The sequence below is a fragment of the Oncorhynchus keta genome, chromosome 8, assembly GCF_023373465.1.
Source record: "Oncorhynchus keta strain PuntledgeMale-10-30-2019 chromosome 8, Oket_V2, whole genome shotgun sequence".
NCBI classification, from domain to species: Eukaryota; Metazoa; Chordata; class Actinopteri; order Salmoniformes; family Salmonidae; genus Oncorhynchus; species Oncorhynchus keta.
Window position 1 is genome coordinate 41,584,704 of NC_068428.1, and position 20,809 is coordinate 41,605,512.

A 20,809-nucleotide genomic window follows, 5' to 3' on the forward strand; every position below is an offset into this window, starting at 1 on the left:
AGACATCGAGGCCTAACCCAACATCTAACCCTTTTCATCTCTGTCCTCTTCCTCTCTCTCCTCTTCCTGTCTTTCTCTCCCTTCCCCTCTCTCTCGCTCTCCTCTCTCACTCCTCTTCCTCCCACTCCTCTTCCTCTGTATCTCCTATTCTCTCCTCTCTCTCTCCTCTCGCTCCTCTCTCTGTCTCTCGCTCCTCTCTCTGTCCTCTCTCTCCTCTCGCTCTCCTCTCGCTCTCCTCTTCCTCTCCTCTTCCTCTCACTCCTCTTCCTCCCACTCCTCTTCCTCTGTATCTCCTATTCTTTCCTCTTTCTCTCTCCTCTCGCTCCTCTCTCTCTCTCCTCTCGCTCCTCTCTCTCTCTCCTCTCGCTCCTCTCTCTCTCTCCTCTCTCGCTCCTCTCTCTGTCCTCTCTCCTCTCTCTCTCTCCTCTCTCTCTCTCCTCTCTCTCTCCTCTCCCTCTCTCTCTCTCTCTCTCTCTCTCCTCTCTCTCTCTCCTCTCTCTCTCTCTCTCCTCTCTCCTCTCTCTCTCCTCTCGCTCCTCTCTCTGTCCTCTCTCCTCTCTCTCTCCTCTCGCTCCTCTCTCTGTCCTCTCTCTCTCTCTCTCCTCTCTCTCTCTCTCCTCTCTCGCTCTCTCTCTCCTCTCTCTCTCTCTCTCTCTCTCGCTCTCTCTCCTCTCTCTCTCCTCTCTCTCTCCTCTCTCTCTCCTCTCGCTCTCAACTCTCTCCTCTCTCTCTCCTCTCTCTCTCCTCTCTCTGTCCTCTCTGTCCTCTCTCTGTCCTCTCTCTCCTCTCCTCTCTCTGTCCTCTCTCTCTCCTCTCCTCTCTCTGTCCTCTCTTTCTCCTCTCCTCTCTCTGTCCTCTCTCTCTCCTCTCCTCTCTCTGTCCTCTCTCTCTCCTCTCATCTCTCTGTCCTCTCTCTCTCCTCTCTCTCTCTCTCCTCTGCAGAGTTCACATTGCCCACCAGAGACCGAAGCAGCATGCAGACCTGAGGAGAACCAACACTAGCTACAACATTCTCTCCCTCCTCCAGTCCTACCAGCCACCAATGTTCTTTGAGGCTCTCTATCCTCTCCTCTCTATCTATCCTCTCCTCTTTCTCTATCCTCTCTATCCTCTCCTCTCTATCCTCTCCTCTCCCTGGGCATAATGATCCATCTCTACTGCTGAGCTCCACCTTACCCCACCTTACCCTCTAACCTCACCCCACCTTACCCTCTAACCTCACCCCACCTTACCCCCTAACCTCACCCCCCAACCTCACCCCACCTTACCCCCTAACCTTCTACCTCACCCCACCTTACCCCCTAACCTCACCCTACCTTACCCCCTAACCTCACCCCACCTCACCCCCTAACCTCACCCTACCTTACCTTCTAACCTCACCCTACCTTACCTTCTAACCTCACCCTACCTTACCTTCTAACCTCACCCTACCTTACCTTCTAACCTCACCCCACCTTACCTTCTAACCTCACCCCACCTTACCTTCTAACCTCACCCCACCTTACCTTCTAACCTCACCCCACCTTACCTCCTAACCTTACCCCACCTTACCCCTTAACCTTACCCCGTAACCTTAACCCTAACCTTACCCCGACCTTACCTCTGAACCCCCGACCCTAACCTTACCCCCTGACCTTACCCCCTGACCTTACCCCCTGACCTTACTCCCTGACCTTACCCCCTGACCTTACCCCCTGACCTTACCCCCTGACCTTACTCCCTGACCTTACCCCCTGACCTTACTCCACCATGACCAGTCTGAAGCGGTCTCAGACGGAGCGTTCGGTGGGCGGCTCGGTACCTGCCTCTGATGAATTCTACACCCGTCGCCTGCGTCTCCCCAATGGTGGCGCCCCCCCACCCCGCTCTGAGAGCGCCCACCTCACCTCCTCTTCCTCGTCCGGCTCCTCTTCCTCCTCCACCCCGGGGGTTCCCAAGATGGGGGTCAGGGCCCGCGTGGCAGACTGGCCCCCCAAAAGGGACGGAACGGGTGGAGTGTGGCACATCACCGTAGATACGGACTCTCCAAGTTCCACCATGTCATCTTCAGGTGGAGGAGAATGCGGGTCGGGCGGGGAACGCGGGTCGGGCGGAGAACGCGGGTCGGGCGGAGAACGCGGGTCGGGCGGAGAACGCGGGTCGGGCGGAGAAAGAGAGCGAGAGCGGAGCTCGGGTTCAGGCTCGGCGCCCACGGCCCATAGCAACCTCTCGGCTAAACTGGGCCACCTGATCAGCCCTCATGACACCTCGATGCTCCGGAACATCCACAACACCCTGAAGAGCAAGATGCACCACAGCAGACATCACAGCAAAGACAACCGCTACCTGTCGCCAGACGGCTATCAGGGCTCGCCGCGTAAAGGCATGAGGCGTATCCGCCAGCGCTCCAACAGTGACATCACTATCTCTGAGCTGGAGGGTGACGGGGGCGAGGGCTGGTCCTTCTCCGGTTGGACGCCCATGCACCGAGAGTACGGAAGCACCTCCTCCATAGACAAACATGCAGGCTCAGGGGAAAGCTTCTTCGATATGCTCAAGGTTTGTGTTTTAGTTGATTGATTTAGTGGAATACCTTTCTGATAAATATCAGTTATCTATGATGCTCTGTCCATAAATATTTTCATTTTTTATTTTTTTTTATCATGAAATCACATTTTATTTATGGTTCTGCATAAGTACCAAGATGTTCAAATAAACCTAATCTTTCTTAACCTAATTTTTACTTGTTGAACGAATATACGAGTATATACGAGTATTGTTATATTCCTGTTGCAACTCTATATGTATTCTAGATATGTCAAATAAATCCATTCATTCCAGGGTTATACATCCCAGGAGGCTCCAGACCAGCGCAGCCCGGCACCGGACAGACTCAGGGAGCTGCTGACGGTCGCCCCGCACAAACAGGCTGCCTTAGATCTGCCTGATGGACCTCTGGGTACTGCCAAAGGTAGCTCCTCCAGTCGCCTGAAGGAAAGAGAGAAACAACTCAAGAGGAGATCCAAGGTATTGAACACAAACTGCACGGTTTACAGTCTCCTCATTGGTTGATTTGTAAATCTATCTTCTCTGTACTGGTCTATACTTGGGGTGGCAGAGTAGCCTAGTGGTTAGAGTGTTGGACTAGTAACCTGAAGGCTGCGAGTTCAAACCCCCGAGCTGACAAGGTACAAATCTGTCGTTCTGCCCCTGAACAGGCAGTTAACCCACTGTTTCTAGGCCGTCATTGAAAATAAGAATTTATTTTCTTAACTGACTTGCCTGGTTAAATAAAGGTTAAAAAAAATAAAATATAAATAAAAAAATAAAAATTCTGTTTCACTTTGTTATTATGTGTCTGTATATTACACCAATATTAATATTTCATCAATCTTATCAACATGTTTTATCCATACTTTATTTGTTAATGTGTTTATGCACAGTGAAGCAAACAACATTTCCCATGGGAATTATTTATTATTTACCCTTTATTTAACCAGGCAAGTCAGTTAAGAACAAATTCTTATTTTCAATGACGGCCTGGGAACAGTGGGTTAAATGCCTGTTAAGGGGCAGAACGACAGATTTGTACCTTGTCAGCTCGGGGGTTTGAACTTGCAACCTTTCGGTTACGAGTCCAACGCTCTAACCACTAGGCTACGCTGCCGCCCCTACACTCTAACCACTAGGCTACCCTGCCGCCTCTACACTCTAACCACTAGGCTACCCTGCCACCCCTCACTCTAACCACTAGGCTACCTGCTGCCCCTCCACTCTCCACTCTAACCACTAGGCTACCCTGCCGCCCTCCACTCTAACCACTAGGCTACCCTGCCAACTCTCCACTCTAACCACTAGGCTACCCTGCCACCCCTCACTCTAACCACTAGGCTACCTGCCGCCCCTCCACTCTAACCACTAGGCTACCCTGCCCCCTCTCCACTCCCTAACCACTAGGCTACCCTGCCGCCCCTCCACTCTAACCACTAGGCTACCCTGCCAACTCTCCACTCTAACCACTAGGCTTCCCTGCCTCCTCGACACCACTCTAACCACCAGGCTACCCTGCCTCCTCTACACTCTAACCACTAGGCTACCCTGCCGCCTCTACACCCTCTAACCACTAGGCTACCCTGCCACCCCTCCACTCTAACCACTAGGCTACCCTGCCGCCCCTCTCTACACTCTAACCACTAGGCTACCCTGCCGCCTCTACACTCTAACCACTAGGCTACCCTGCCTCCTCTACCACTCTAACCACTAGGCTACCCTGTCGCCTCTACACTCTAACCACTAGGCTACCCTGTCGCCTCTACACTCTAACCACTAGGCTACCCTTCCACTCTAACCACTAGGCTACTCTACACTCTAACCACTAGGCTACCCTGCTTCCTCTACACTCTAACCACTAGGCTACCCTGCCTCCTCTACACTCTAACCACTAGGCTACCCTTCCGCCTCTACACTCTAACCACTAGGCTACCCTGTCCGCCTCTACACTCTAACCACTAGGCTACCCTGTCGCCTCTACACTCTAACCACTAGGCTACCCTTCCTCCTCTACACTCTTCCGCCACTAACCACTAGGCTACCCTGTCGCCTCTACACTCTAACCACTAGGCTACCCTGCCTCCTCTACACTCTAACCACTAGGCTACCCTGCCGCCTCTACACTCTAACCACTAGGCTACCCTGCCACCCCAACAATGTTTTATCTTCTTCCAGTCGGAGACGGGCGGGGAGTCCATCTTCCGGAAGCTTCGTAGCGTCAAGGCCGAGGGCGACTCTTCCCGTGCTGGATCAGACATAGAAGACGGGGGCCGGGAGGACGGTAACAGCCCCAAACCCTGGACCTGTCAGAAGGGCTTCGCCCACTTTGACGTGCAGAGTATCCTCTTTAACCTCAACGAGGCCATCCAGGGACGACAGTCCGGTGGGAAACCCAAGAACACCACCACAGGAGCTTCTGCTGCCGCCGCCGCCTCGGCCTCTGCCACTTCCTCCCTCTCGTCCAATCAGAGCGGAGTATACGGTGGGGGTGGGTCTCCGTGCGGGTCGCAGGAGGAGCTAAGTGGCAAGGAGGGGTGTCCGGGTACAGGAGGGGGACATGGCACTAACCCTGCCCTGGATCCTGGGGATGACAAGAGCAATGAACTGGTGCTGAACTGTCCCTGTTTCAGGAATGAACTGGGAGGAGAGGGAGAGAGGAACATCTGCCCTTCTAAACAGGTAGGACGAGGAGACGATGAATACACTGGCATGGACACTTGCACACACCGGCAATACGAATGCATGCTGGCACACAATATACACTACCTCACACATCAGGTAATGGAATGTGTTATCTGGATAACGCTGATACCATTACCATCATAGATATTGGACCAGAGACCTGAAGTCTCTGCATCAGCTCAACTCTTTCACCAGAATGACAGATGTTTACCTTGTCAGCTTGGGGATTCGATCCAGCAACCTTTTGGTTACTGGCCCAACGCCCTAACCCTCCAGGCTACCTGCCACCCCTGTTAGGGCCCCGGGCTGGGCTTCTACTAAGCTGACATATGGAATTGTTTTAAGATGGCCATACCAAGGATCATTTAACTATTTGATGTAGAATTCTAGGACCCTGTAGTTATAAAAAATAATTGTAATTCAAATTGATTTGATGAAACATTGAATTTACTTAGTTATATTAGTTTGTTGCCTGAACTATTCAGACGCTACAGAAGATTTGGTAAGAAGACTGATTTTCAGGGTGTCTCCTGGTCGACGCAGAACATGCAACAAACAAAAAATCTCTAGCTTAAACAAACGGATTTGGATGGAAATGGTTTTATTATGTAAATTAGATTTCAACGCAGGCACGGGCATCGACTCTAGGGGGAAATTACTTCTTAAAACCTCTTTGCTAGCGTTCCACTACGACAACATCCGGTGAAATTGCAGAGCGCGAAATTCAAAATATAAAAATCGTAATATTAAACATTCATGAAAACACTAGTGTCTAACATCATTTAAAAGCGTAATTTCTTGTTAATCCGCTTTGTCAGATTTCAAAAAGGCTTTATGGCGAAAGCACACCATGCGATTATCAGAGGACAGCGCCCCACACCAAAATACATTTTCAAACCAGCACAGGCGTCACAAAATCACCAAATAGCGATAAAATAAATCACTAACCTTTGTAGATCTTCCTCTGTTTGCAATCCCAAGGGTCCCAGCTACACAATGAATGGTGGTTTTGTTCGATAAAGTCCCTCTTTATATAAAAAAAAGTATGTTTAGTTGGCGTCAGTGATTTCATTAATCCACTCGTTACCGGTAAAGTTCGTCCAAACAAGTCAAACTATGTTTCACATTAATCCTCAGGTACTCTAATATCTAAATAAACGATACTATTCTCAGTCTTAAATATTATGTTCAGCAGGGAAAATAAATTACGAAGAGCGCACACCTCATTCACCTTGTAAAAACTATAACTACTTGTTCATTTTTCAAAGAACAAGCCTGAAACCCTTTCTAAAGACTGTTGACATCTAGTGGAAGCAATAGGACCCAGATTGCAGTTCCTATCTATTTGTTTTTCCCCAGAGGCTATCATTGAAATGATAGTGTGACCGAAACAAAAAATAATAATTCCGGGTGGATTTTCCTTGGTGTTTCCTTGGTGTTTCGCCAGCCATATCAGTTATATATCTGTTATACTCACAGATATTACTTTAACAGTTGTAGAAACTTCAGAGTGTTTTCTATCAAATGCTACCAATTATATGCAAATCCTAGCATCTGGGCCTGAGTAACAGGCAGTTTACTTTGGGCACGTCATTCATCCGTACTTCCCAAACGCTCCCCCTGGGGCCTTAAGAGTTTTTAACACATTTAGAACCCCATATAGGCAATGCATTCAAAAGCAGTATATAAGCATGTTCTGTATGCTAATGTCAACTCAAATAAATGTGACCCCTTTACAGTTACCTCTGTACTAACATTGTTCCTCTTGCCCCCTCCCAGCAGGGTAGTATAGGCAGTGGAGAGAGCTCTGGGGGGGGAGGTGGCTCAGAGGAGGGGCCCCTGGAGACTCACTTCACCAATGCCGGGGTGGCCGTGCTGGAGGCCCCTAAAGACGGACAGGGACAACACGCCGACAGGGCCAAACGATCTGTGGAACACTGTGACCTGGGGGCCTACTACTACAGGAAATACTTCTATCTGAGGGGTGAGAGGGAGGGACCTGGGGTACTATGACAGGAAGTGATTCTACCTACAAGGAGGGAGGGACAGAGGGATGGTAGAGAGAGAGAGATCTGGGGTACTATGACAGGAAGTGCTTCTACCTACAAGGAGGGAGGGATGGTAGAGAGAGAGAGACCTGGGGTACTATGACAGGAAGTGCTTCTACCTACAAGGAGGGAGGGATGGTAGAGAGAGCGAGACCTGGAGTACTATGACAGGAAGTGCTTCTACCTACAAGGAGATAGTGATGGTAGAGAGAGAGAGACCTGGGGTACTATGACAGGAAGTGCTTCTCCCTACAAGGAGGGAGGACAGAGGGATGGTAGAGAGGGAGGGACCTGGGGTACTATTGACAGGAAGTGCTTCTACCTACAAGGAGGGAGGGACGGAGGGATGGTAGAGAGAGAGAGAGACCTGGGGTACTATGACAGGAAGTGCTTCTACCTACAAGGAGGGACGGAGGGATGGTAGAGAGAGAGACCTGGGGTACTATGGCAGGAAGTGCTTCTACCTACAAGGAGGGACGGAGGGATGGTAGAGAGAGAGACCTGGGGTACTATGACAGGAAGTGCTTCTACCTACAAGGAGGGACGGAGGGATGGTAGAGAGAGAGAGACCTGGGGTACTATGACAGGAAGTGCTTCTACCTACAAGGAGGGACGGAGGGATGGTAGAGAGAGAGAGAGAGACCTGGGGTACTATGACAGGAAGTGCTTCTACCTACAAGGAGGGACGGAGGGATGGTAGAGAGAGAGAGACCTGGGGTACTATGGCAGGAAGTGCTTCTACCTACAAGGTGGGACGGAGGGATGGTAGAGAGAGAGACCTGGGGTACTATGACAGGAAGTCCTTCTACCTACAAGGAGGGAGGGAGGGATGGTAAGAGAGGGAGGGACCTGGGGTACTATGACAGGAAGTGCTTCTACCTACAAGGAGGGAGGGACAGAGGGATGGTAGAGAGAGAGAGACCTGGGGTACTATGACAGGAAGTGCTTCTACCTACAAGGAGGGAGGGATGGTAGAGAGAGAGACCTGGGGTACTATGACAGGAAGTGCTTCTACCTACAAGGAGATAGTGATGGTAGAGAGAGAGAGACCTGGGGTACTATGACAGGAAGTGCTTCTACCAACGAGGAGGGAGGGAGGGAGGGATGGTAGAGAGAGAGACCTGGGGTACTATGACAGGAAGTGCTTCTACCTACCACGAGGGAGGGATGGTAGAGAGAGAGAGAGACCTGGGGTACTATGACAGGAAGTGCTTCTACCTACAAGGAAGGAGGGATGGTAGAGAGAGAGACCTGGGGTACTATGACAGGAAGTGCTTCTACCTACAAGGAGGGAGGGATGGTAGAGAGGGAGAGTTAGGGTCCTACCACTACAGACCATAGAGATGTTGATTTATTCATTTCTAAAGTCGTCTGGATATTTGATCTTTGGAAATATAAGATTGTCTGAAAATAGAATATGAAAGCAGGTAGATTGACATCAGGTTGTAGATTGACGTAGGGTTGACGTAAATGTAAATGGTTGACATCAGGTTGTAGATTGACGTAGGGTTGACATCAGGTTGTAGGGTTGACATCAGGTTGTAGGGTTGACATCAGGTTGTAGGGTTGACATCAGGTTGTAGGGTTGACATCAGGTTGTAGATTTACATCAGGTTGTAGGGTTGACATCAGGTTGTAGATTTACATCAGGTTGTAGGGTTGACATCAGGTTGTAGATTTACATCAGGTTGTAGGGTTGACATCAGGTTGTAGATTTACATCAGTTTGTAGGTTGACATCAGGTTGTAGATTTACATCAGGTTGTAGATTGACATCAGGTTGTAGATTTGACATCAGGTTGTAGATTTGACATCAGGTTGTAGGTTGACATCAGGTTGTAGATTTGACATCAGGTTGTAGATTTACATCAGGTTGTAGATTTACATCAGGTTGTAGATTTTGTAGGGTTGACATCAGGTTGTAGATTGACATCAGGTTGTAGATTGACATCAGGTTGTAGATTGACATCAGGTTGTAGATTGACATCAGGTGTAGGTTGACATCAGGTTGTAGATTTACATCAGGTTGTAGATTTACATCAGGTTGTAGATTTACATCAAGTTGTAGGTTGACATTAGACTGTAGGTTGACATTAGACTGTAGGTTGACATTAGACTGTAGGTTGACATTAGACTGTGTGGGCTACTTCTCTTATATTGCAAATATACATTTTAAAAAATCCCCCTCTTCCTGTTTCGCACCCACAACCTCTCTTTTCCCTCCCTCACTCTCTCTCGTCCCCCCTCTCTCGTCTCCCCTCTCATCCCTCCCTCCCTCTCTCGTTTCCTTCTTCGTCCCCTCTCTCCTCCCTCTCATCCCTCCCTCCCTCTCTCGTCTCCCTCTCTCTCGTCCCTCCCTCCTCTCGTCCCCCTCTCTTTCGTCTCCCTCTTCTCGTCTCCCTCTCATCTCCCTCCTCTCTCGTCTCCCTCTTCTTGTCTCCCTCTCATCCCTCCCTCCTCTCTCGTCTCCCTCTCTCTCGTCCCTCCTCCTCTCGTCCCCCTTCTGCTGTTCCCTCTTCTCGTCTCCCTCTTCGCCTTCTCTCGTCCCCTCTTCCCCCTCGCCCCCCTCTCTCTCGTCCTCGCTTCTCTCTTCTCGCTCCCCCCCTCTCTCGTCCCTCCCTCCCCCTCCCCCCCCTCTCTCTGTTTCCCTCCCCCTCGCCCCCCCTCTCTCTCGTCCCTCCCTCCCCTCGCTTTCCCTCTCTCTCGTCCCTCCTCCCCCTCCCCCTCTCTCGTCCAGAGCATTGGAACTACCTGGGTGTAGATGAGACTCTAGGTCCAGTAGCAGTGAGTCTGAGGAGAGAGAAACTAGAGGAACACAAGGAGCATGGACAACAGTACAACTACAGAGTCATCTTCAGAACCAGCGAGGTAACAAGACAGTACACTAACTAAACCCCCTCGTTTCTCACCCGTCTCCCATCCAGTCTCCCCTTGTTCTTTCTCTTGTTCATATTATTGTTGCTAGTGAATAACCAGACCTGTTCATATTATTGTTGCTAGTGAATAACCAGGCCTGTTCATATTATTGTTGCTAGTGAATAACCAGGCCTGTTCATGTTATTGTTGCTAGTGAATAACCAGGCCTGTTCATATTATTGTTGCTAGTGAATAACCAGGCCTGTTCATATTATTGTTGCTAGTGAATAACCAGGCCTGTTCATATTATTGTTGCTAGTGAATAACCAGGCCTGTTCATATGATTGTTGCTAGTGAATAACCAGGCCTGTTCATATTATTGTTGCTAGTGAATAACCAGGCCTGTTCATATTATTGTTGCTAGTGAATAACCAGGCCTGTTCATATTATTGTTGCTAGTGAATAACCAGGCCTGTTCATATTATTGTTGCTAGTGAATAACCAGGCTTGTTCATATTATTGTTGCTAGTGAATAACCAGGCTTGTTCATATTATTGTTGCTAGTGAATAACCAGGCTTGTTCATATCATACGTGTTCCAAGATGGCGTAGCAGTCGGACGTGTGTTTTGTCTTGTCCCGTCCTGTCTAGTGTAAACATAGTTTTCTTCGTTTTTTTTCTGTATATATTTCGTACATATTTTAATCTCACTTTCAAACTAGAGCTGAATATACTCTCCTGCAACCCGCATCACCCAATGTGGTACGGATCCGCTTTTTCTATACTTTACTTTAGAACCGGAACCACCATCAGAAGCTAGCCAGCTAACTAGCTACTAGCTCGTACTCAGTTAGCCATTGCTAGCGGTCTTCTAAGCTAACTAGAACACCAGCGCGACATCAACCCAGAGCATATCAGACTGCTCTTTCTCTACCACATCTCCGGTTCCTACCGCAAGCTCTGAACCTTTACACCGGATCATCGCAACTAGCTAGCTGCAATTCCGAGTGGCTACTCCTGGCCAACGTCTCTGGCCCAAAACAAGCTACAGTTAGCCTTGAGCTAAGCCCACCTCCCGACTAGCCAAGAGGCCCAACGATACCTCTTTCGCCAATTGGCCTGGACCCTTTACTGCCGACACGGAGCGCCGCCGATCCATCACGACTGGTCCGCCGACATAATCGTCCGAGGTGGTTTCAACAGGCTTTTTCGTGCGACATCGCCAAAGATCCATCTGCTGGCCAAGGCCCGCAAGCTTTCTGAAACGCTGTGTCTCCAGCTCACCCAGCGTACTAGAGCTCCTGTAGCATACTCCTGGGCTACAATTACCGGGCCCACGACCGGTCTGTCGATGTCACCGCAAGAAGAGGAATAAACAGACTCACCCCATCGCGACGTCCCCCAAAGGTTAGCTCTAGCCCTCGCTATCTCCCTGCTTGCTAATTCGGCCTGCTAACGGCTAGCTTGTCTAGCCCGGGCCTACGAACTGTTAGCTTGTTAGCACAGGCCTGCTAACCATCTGACTCACCTCATCCCAAACACTTCTGAACCCATTTACTTTCCATCTCTCTTTGATTTTTATTTGTTTATACCTTCCGGAAACCTGCCTCACCCACTGCGATACGGATTCGCTATCACTTTTAATTTTAATTTTATTTTTATGACACACTCAAGAACCTCCAGACGCTAACCAGCTAACTAGCTACAAGCTATTTAGTCGTTGTTAGTTTTTTTTTTTTTTTTAACCTGGATAACACTCGCCAGCCCAGCTTCCCTGCCCATCCACCGCTGCCCCCTGGACACTGATCTCTTGGCTACATAGCTGACGCACGCTGGACTGTCCATTTATCTGTCGGCCCAGTTGCCTAGTCAACGCCATTTTACCTGCTGTTTGTTGTGCTAGCTGATTAGCCTCGCCTACTGTTTTTAGCTAGCTTTCCCAATTCAACACCTGTGATTACTGTATGCCTCGCTGTATGTCTCTCCCAAATGTCAATATGCCTTGTATACTGTTGTTCAGGTTAGTTATCATTGTTTTAGTTCACAATGGAGCCCTAGATCCACTCTGCATACCCCTGTTACCTCCTTTGTCCCACCCCCACACATGCGGTGACCTCACCCATTACAACCAGCATGTCCAGAGATACAACCTCTCTCATCATCACCCAGTGCCTGGGCTTACCTCCGCTGTACCCGCACCCCACCATACCCCTGTCTGTGCATTATGCCCTGAATATATTCTACCATGCCCAGAAACCTGCTCCTCTTATCCTCTGCCCCCAACGCTCTAGGCGACCAGTTTTGATAGCCTTTAGCCGCACCCTCATACTACTCCTTCTCTGTTCCGCGGGTGATGTGGAGGTAAACCCAGGCCCTGCATGTCCCCAGGTACCCTCATTTGTTGACTTCTGTGATCGAAAAAGTCTTGGTTTTATGCATGTCAACATCAGAAGCCTCCTCCCTAAGTTTGTTTTACTCACTGCTTTAGCACACTCTGCTAACCCTGATGTCCTTGCCGTGTCTGAATCCTGGCTCAGGAAGGCCACCAAAATTCAGAGATTTCCATACCCAACTATAACATCTTCCGTCAAGATAGAACTGCCAAAGGGGGGCGGAGTCGCAGTCTACTGCAGAGATAGCCTGCAAAGTAATGTCATACTTTCCAGGTCCATACCCAAACAGTTTGAACTACTAATTTTGAAAATTATTCTCTCCAGAAACAAATCTCTCACTGTTGCCGCCTGCTACCGACCCCGTCAGCTCCCAGCTGTGCCCTGGACACCATTTGTGAATTGATCGCCCCCATCTAGCTTCAGAGTTTGTTCTGTTAGGTGACCTAAACTGGGATATGCTTAACACCCCGGCAGTCCTACAATCTAAGCTAGATGCCCTCAATCTCACTCAAATCATCAATGAACCCACCAGGTACAACCCTAACTCTGTAAACAAGGGCACCCTCATAGACGTCATCCTGACCAACTGGCCCTCCAAATATACCTCCGCTGTCTTCAACCAGGATCTCAGCGATCACTGCCTCATCGCCTGTATCCGCCACGGAGCCGCAGTCAAACGACCACCCTCATCACTGTCAAACGCTCCCTAAAACACTTCTGTGAGCAGGCCTTTCTAATCGACCTGGCCCGTGTATCCTGGAAGGACATTGACCTCATCCCGTCAGTTGAGGATGCCTGGTCATTTTTAAAAGTAACTTCCTCACCATTTTAGATAAGCATGCTCCGTTCAAAAAATGCAGAACCAAGAACAGATACAGCCCTTGGTTCACTCCAGACCTGACTGCCTCGACCAGCACAAAAACATCCTGTGGCGGACTGCAATAGCATCGAATAGCCCCCGTGATATGCAACTGTTCAGGAAGTCAGGAACCAATACACGCAGTCAGTCAGGAAAGCTAAGGCCAGCTTCTTCAGGCAGAAGTTTGCATCCTGTAGCTCCAACTCCAAAAGTTCTGGGACACTGTGAAGTCCATGGAGAACAAGAGCACCTCCTCCCAGCTGCCCACTGCACTGAGGCTAGGAAACACGGTCTCCACCGATAAATCCATGATTATCGAAAACTTCAATAAGCACTTCTCAACGGCTGGCCATGCCTTCCGCCTGGCTACTCCATCCTCGGCCAACAGCTCCGCCCCCCTGTAGTTCCTCACCCAAGCCTCTCCAGGTTCTCCTTTACCCAAATCCAGATAGCAGATGTTCTGAAAGAGCTGCAAAACCTGGACCCGTACAAATCAGCTGGGCTTGACAATCTGGACCCGCTATTTCTGAAACTATCTGCCGCCATTGTCGCAACCCCTATTACCAGCCTGTTCAACCTCTCTTTCATATCGTCTGAGATCCCCAAGGATTGAAAGCTGCCGCAGTCATCCCCCTCTTCAAAGGGGAGACACCCTGGACCCAAACTGCTATAGACCTATATCTATCCTGCCCTGCCTATCTAAGGTCTTCGAAAGCCAAGTCAACAAACAGATCACTGACCATCTCGAATCCCACCGTACCTTCTCCGCTGTGCAATCTGGTTTCCGAGCCGGTCACGGGTGCACCTCAGCCACACTCAAGGTACTAAATGATATCATAACCGCCATCGATAAAAGACAGTACTGTGCAGCCGTCTTCATCGACCTCGCCAAGGCTTTCGACTCTGTCAATCACCAAATTCTTATCGGCAGACTCAACAGCCTCGGTTTTTCGGATGACTGCCTTGCCTGGTTCACCAATTACTTTGCAGACAGAGTTCAGTGTGTCAAATCAGAGGGCATGCTGTCCGGTCCTCTGGCAGTCTCTATGGGGTACCACAGGGTTCAATTCTCGGGCCGACTCTTTTCTCTGTATATATCAATGATGTTGCTCTTGCTGCGGGCGATTCCCTGATCCACCTCTACGCAGACGACACCATTCTATATACTTTCGGCCCGTCATTGGACACTGTGCTATCAAACCTCCAAACGAGCTTCAATGCCATACAGCACTCCTTCCGTGGCCTCCAACTGCTCTTAAACGCGAGTAAAACCAAATGCATGCTTTTTCAACCGATCGCTGCCTGCACCCGCATGCCCGACTAGCATCACCACCCTGGATGGTTCCAACCTTGAATATGTGGACATCTATAAGTACCTAGGTGTCTGGCTAGACTGCAAACTCTCCTTCCAGACTCACATCAAACATCTCCAATCAAAATCAAATCCAGAGTCGGCTTTCTATTCCGCAACAAAGCCTCCTTCACTCACGCTGCCAAGCTTACCCTAGTAAAACTGACTATCCTACCGATCCTCGACTTCGGCGATGTCATCTACAAAATGGCTTCCAACACTCTACTCAGCAAACTGGATGCAGTCTATCACAGTGCCATCCGTTTTGTCACTAAAGCACCTTATACCACCCACCACTGCGACTTGTATGCTCTAGTCGGCTGGCCCTCACTACATATTCGTCGCCAGACCCACTGGCTCCAGGTCATCTACAAGTCCATGCTAGGTAAAGCTCCGCCTTATCTCAGTTCACTGGTCACGATGGCAACACCCATCCGTAGCACGCGCTCCAGCAGGTGTATCTCACTGATCATCCCTAAAGCCAACACCTCATTTGGCCGCCTTTCGTTCCAGTACTCTGCTGCCTGTGACTGGAACGACTTGCAAAATCGCTGAAGTTGGAGACTTTATCTCCCTCTCCAACTTCAAACATCAGCTATCCGAGCAGCTAACCGATCGCTGCAGCTGTACATAGTCTATAGGTAAATAGCTCACCCTTTTTCACCTACCTCAATCCCATACTGTTTTTATACTGTTTTTATTTATTTACTTTTCTGCTCTTTTGCACACCAATATCTCTACCTGTACATGCCCATCTGATCATTTATCACTCCAGTGTTAATCTGCAAAATTGTATTATTCGCCTACCTCCTCATGCCTTTTGCACACATTGTATATAGACTGCCCATTTTTTTCTACTGTGTTATTGACTTGCTAATTGTTTACTCCATGTGTAACTCTGTGTTGTCTGTTCACACTGCTATGCTTTATCTTGGCCAGGTCGCAGTTGCAAATGAGAACTTGTTCTCAACTAGCCTACCTGGTTAAATAAAGGTGAAATAAAAATAAAAAAATTTTAAAAAAAAATATTGTTGCTAGTGAATAACCAGGCTTGTTCATATTATTGTTGCTAGTGAATAACCAGGCCTGTTCATATTATTGTTGCTAGTGAATAACCAGGCTTGTTCATATTATTGTTGCTAGTGAATAACCAGGCTTTTTCATATTATTGTTGCTAGTGAATAACCAGGCCTGTTCATATTATTTTTGCTAGTGAATAACCAGGCTTGTTCATATTATTGTTGCTAGTGAATAACCAGGCCTGTTCATATTATTGTTGCTAGTGAATAACCAGGCCTGTTCATATTATTGTTGCTAGTGAATAACCAGGCCTGTTCATATTATTGTTGCTAGTGAATAACCAGGCTTGTTCATATTATTGTTGCTAGTGAATAACCAGGCTTGTTCATATTATTGTTGCTAGTGAATAACCAGGCTTGTTCATATTATTGTTGCTAGTGAATAACCAGGCCTGTTCATATTATTGTTGCTAGTGAATAACCAGGCCTGTTCATATTATTGTTGCTAGTGAATAACCAGGCTTGTTCATATTATTGTTGCTAGTGAATAACCAGGCTTGTTCATATTATTGTTGCTAGTGAATAACCAGGCTTGTTCATATTATTGTTGCTAGTGAATAACCAGGCCTGTTCATATTATTTTTGCTAGTGAATAACCAGGCTTGTTCATATATAATAATAATATATGCCATTTAGCAGACGCTTTTATCCAAAGCGACTTACAGTCATATTATTGTTGCTAGTGAATAACCAGGCCTGTTCATATTATTGTTGCTAGTGAATAACCAGGCTTGTTCATATTATTGTTGCTAGTGAATAACCAGGCTTGTTCATATTATTGTTGCTAGTGAATAACCAGGCCTGTTCATATTATTGTTGCTAGTGAATAACCAGGCTTGTTCATATTATTGTTGCTAGTGAATAACCAGGCTTGTTCATATTATTGTTGCTAGTGAATAACCAGGCTTGTTCATATTATTGTTGCTAGTGAATAACCAGGCTTGTTCATATTATTGTTGCTAGTGAATAACCAGGCTTGTTCATATTATTGTTGCTAGTGAATAACCAGGCCTGTTCATATTATTTTTGCTAGTGAATAACCAGGCTTGTTCATATTATTGTTGCTAGTGAATAACCAGGCTTGTTCATATTATTGTTGCTAGTGAATAACCAGGCCTGTTCATATTATTTTTGCTAGTGAATAACCAGGCTTGTTCATATTATTGTTGCTAGTGAATAACCAGGCCTGTTCATATTATTGTTGCTAGTGAATAACCAGGCTTGTTCGTATTATTGTTGCTAGTGAATAACCAGGCTTGTTCATATTATTGTTGCTAGTGAATAACCAGGCTTGTTCATATTATTGTTGCTAGTGAATAACCAGGCTTGTTCATATTATTGTTGCTAGTTAATAACCAGGCTTGTTCATATTATTGTTGCTAGTGAATAACCAGGCCTGTTCATATTATTGTTGCTAGTGAATAACCAGGCTTGTTCATATTATTGTTGCTAGTGAATAACCAGGCCTGTTCATATTATTTTTGCTAGTGAATAACCAGGCTTGTTCATATTATTGTTGCTAGTGAATAACCAGGCCTGTTCATATTATTGTTGCTAGTGAATAACCAGGCTTGTTCATATTATTGTTGCTAGTGAATAACCAGGCTTGTTCATATTATTGTTGCTAGTAAATAACCAGGCTTGTTCATATTATTGTTGCTAGTGAATAACCAGGCCTGTTCATATTATTGTTGCTAGTGAATAACCAGGCTTGTTCGTAGTGTATTCTCGCCTCTTCATTTCCCACAACTCATTGATCTCAACTTCTCAAGTCAATCAGTTTCAACTACTTCTTTACTTCCTTCAACCCTGGTATACTATAGACAATAATGTCAATCACCTCCCTCCCTCTCTTCTCTTCCTCTGTCCCCCTGCACTCCTCTCTCCACCTCTCCTCTCTCCACCTCTCCTCTCTCCTCCATTCCACCTCTCCTCCGTCCACCTCTCCTCTGTCGACCTGTCCTCTGTCGACCTGTCCTCTGTCGACCTGTCCTCTGTCGACCTGTCCTCTGTCGACCTGTCCTCTGTCGACCTGTCCTCTCTCCACCTGTCCTCTCTCCACCTGTCCTCTCTCCACCTGTCCTCTCTCTACCTGTCCTCTCTCTACTTCTCTCTTCTCTTCTCCACTTGCTGTTATTTCCAGCCTAGAAGGTGGGCAGGTGTGTGAGTGGGTTGAGACCACGTCAGCGGAAGAATAGTTTAGTCCAGTGTTCTGGCCTCTCCACCTGTCTCTCTCTCCACCTCTCTCTCTTCTCCAGGCCTGTCTTCTCTTCTCCACCTCCTCTCTCTGCTATTTCCAGCCTAGTGAAGGTGGGCAGGTGTGTTCATATTATTGTTCCTTGAGACCACGTTCAGTTGCTCTAGTTCTAGTCCAGTTCTCTGGCTTCATCTTCCACAACTCCTCTCTCCTCTCACCTCCTCTCAATCTCCACTCCTCCTCTCTCCTCTCCTTCTCCCTGGTATACTCCACCTCCTCTCTCCTCTCCACCTCCTCTCTCTCTCCACCTCCTCCTCTCTCCTCTCTCCCTCCTCTCCTCTCCACCTCCTCTCTCCTCTCCACCTCCTCTCTCCTCTCCACCTCCTCTCTCCTCCTCTCCACCTCCTCTCTCCTCTCCACCTCTCCTCCTCTCCTTCTCCTCCTTCCCTCTCCACCTCTCCTCTCTCCTCTCCACCTCCTCTCCTCTCCACCTCCTCTCTCCTCTCCTTCCACCTCTCTCTCTCCTCTCCACCTCCTCTCTCCTCCACTCCTCTCCTTCTCCTCTCCCTCTCCTCTCCACCTCCTCCTCTCTCCACCTCCTCTCTCCTCTCCACCTCCTCTCTCCTCTCCACCTCCTCTCTCTCTCACTTCTCCTCTCCCTCCACCTCCTGTGTCTCCTCTCCACCTCCTCTCTCCTCTCCACCTCTCCTCTCCTCTCCACCTCCTCTCTCCTCTCCCACCTCCTCTCTCCTCTCCTCTCCTCCTCTCCTTCCTCCTCTCCTTCTCCTCTCCACCTCCACCTCCTCTCTCCTCTCTCTCCACCTCCTCTCTCCTCTCCACCTCATCTCTCCTCTCTCCTCTCCACCTCCTCTCTCCTCTCCTTCTCCTCTCTCCTCTCCTCTCCTCCTCTCCTCTCCTCTCTCCTCTCCACCTCTCTCCTCTCCACCTCCCTCTCTCCTCTCCACCTCCTCTCTCCTCTCCACCTCCTCTCTCCTCTCCTCCTCCTCTCTCCTCTCCCCCTCCTCTCTCCTCTCCACCTCCTCTCTCCTCTCCACCTCCTCTCCTCCTCTCCACCTCCTCTCTCCTCTCCACCTCCTCTCTCCTCTCCACCTCCTCTCCTCCTCCTCTCTCTCCACCTCCTCTCTCCTCTCTCCTCTCCACCTCCTCTCTCCTCTCCACCTCCTCTCTCCTCTCTCCTCTCCACCTCCTCTCTCCTCCTCCACCTCCTCTCTCCTCTCCTTCTCCTCTCTCCTCTCCACCTCCTCTCTCCTCTCCTTCTCCTCTCTCCTCTCCACCTCCTCTCTCCTCTCCTTCTCCTCTCTCCTCCTCTCTCCTCCTCCTCTCCCCCTCCTCTCTCCTCTCCACCTCCTCTCTCCTCTCCTTCTCCTCTCTCCTCTCCACCTCCTCTCTCCTCTCCACCTCCTCTCTCCTCTCCACCTCCTCTCCACCTCCTCTCCCACCTCCTCTCTCCTCTCCTCTCCACCTCCTCTCCTCTCTCCTCCTCTCCACCTCCTCCTCTCCTCTCCACCTCTCTCTCCACCTCCTCTCTCCTTCTCCTCCTCCTCTCTCCCTCTCCTCCTCCTCTCTCCTCTCCACCTCCTCTCTCCTCTCCCCTCCTCTCTCCTCTCCACCTCCTCTCCTCTCCTCTCCACCTCCTCTCCACCTCCTCTCCACCTCCTCTCTCCTCTCCACCTCCTCTCTCCTCTCCACCTCCTCTCTCCTCTCCACCTCCTCTCTCCTCTCCACCTCCTCTCTCCTCTCCACCTCCTCTCTCCTCTCCACCTCCTCTCTCCTCTCCACCTCCTCTCTCCTCTCCACCTCCTCTCTCCTCTCCACCTCCTCTCTCCTCTCCACCTCCTCTCTCCTCTCCTTCTCCTCTCTCCTTCCTCCTCTCTCCTCTCCTCTCCACCTCCTCTCTCCTCTCTCCTCTCCTCTCCACCTCCTCTCTCCTCTCCACTCCTCTCTCCTCTCCACCTCCTCTCTCCCTCTCCTTCCTCCTCTCTCCTCTCCTTCTCCCTCTCTCTCTCCACCTCCTCTCTCCTCTCCTTCTCCTCTCTCCTCTCCTCTCCTCTCTCCTCCCTTCTCCTCTCCTCTCCTCTCCACCTCCTCTCTCCTCTCCTTCCTCTCTCTCTCCTCTCCACCTCCTCTCTCCTCTCCACTCTCCTCCTCTCCCTCTCCTTCTCCTCTCTCCTTCTCCTCTCTCCTCTCTCCTCTCCACCTCCTCTCTCCTCTCCACCTCCTCTCTCCTCTCCACCTCCTCTCTCCTCTCCACCATCAACACATTTACCTCCACAGGGCCTCTGTCAGAACACTACAATAATACACTTGGATCACATGTAATAATATCCAGCATATTTAACCGCATTTAAAAACTCAAGGACACTGTACTGTACAGTGAGTCACTTCTCAGTGAGGGCACAGGGACATGAACACACACACACACACACACACACACACACACACACACACACACACACACACACACACACACACACACACACACACACAAGGCAGGTCCTTCTAGACTTTCTATTATTCATGGTGTCCTGAAGGTTGTTTTAACCTCTGTGTGTGTGTGTGTGTGTGTGTGTGTGTGTGTTACCTCAGGAAGTTAGTTTTAGCCTTAAATTCCAAAGGAATAGAGACATTTCAAATGTCATATTATGTCTATATACAGTGTTTTAACAATGTGCAAAAGGAAAATAAATAGACATTATTTACTCTCTCTCTGTTTCTCTCTCTGTTTCTCTCTGCCAGATTAGACAGCCTGGTCTGGTGTAATAATGGAAGTCTCTTTTTCCCTGCCTCTCCTCTCCT

The 20,809-nt window shown here is 49.0% G+C and overlaps 1 protein-coding gene and 1 long non-coding RNA gene across 5 annotated transcripts in view; one reads left to right on the forward strand and one right to left on the reverse strand.

Moving 5' to 3' along the window:
• Positions 1 to 948: 948 nt before the first annotated feature.
• On the reverse strand, positions 949 to 1,748 carry LOC127931454 (uncharacterized). The gene is made up of 3 exons (XR_008141233.1): positions 1,622 to 1,748; positions 1,317 to 1,584; positions 949 to 1,217 (listed from the first exon to the last, which is right to left on the reverse strand). It is a non-coding gene; the product is annotated as an uncharacterized LOC127931454 (long non-coding RNA).
• LOC118380431 (signal-induced proliferation-associated 1-like protein 1) overlaps positions 1,740 to 20,809 on the forward strand; it is a 103,677-nt gene continuing 84,607 nt past the window's right edge. For all 4 annotated transcript variants that reach the window (XR_008141231.1, XR_008141232.1, XM_052524257.1 and 1 more), the window contains exons 1-5: positions 1,740 to 2,538; positions 2,821 to 3,006; positions 4,705 to 5,208; positions 6,991 to 7,195; positions 9,996 to 10,126. Coding sequence is in view for 2 of the 4 variants with exons in the window: in XM_052524257.1 (XP_052380217.1) it covers positions 1,750 to 2,538; positions 2,821 to 3,006; positions 4,705 to 5,208; positions 6,991 to 7,195; positions 9,996 to 10,126 (1,815 nt within the window). In the remaining 2 variants the exon portion in view is untranslated. The remainder of the gene's footprint in view (positions 2,539 to 2,820; positions 3,007 to 4,704; positions 5,209 to 6,990; positions 7,196 to 9,995; positions 10,127 to 20,809) is intronic.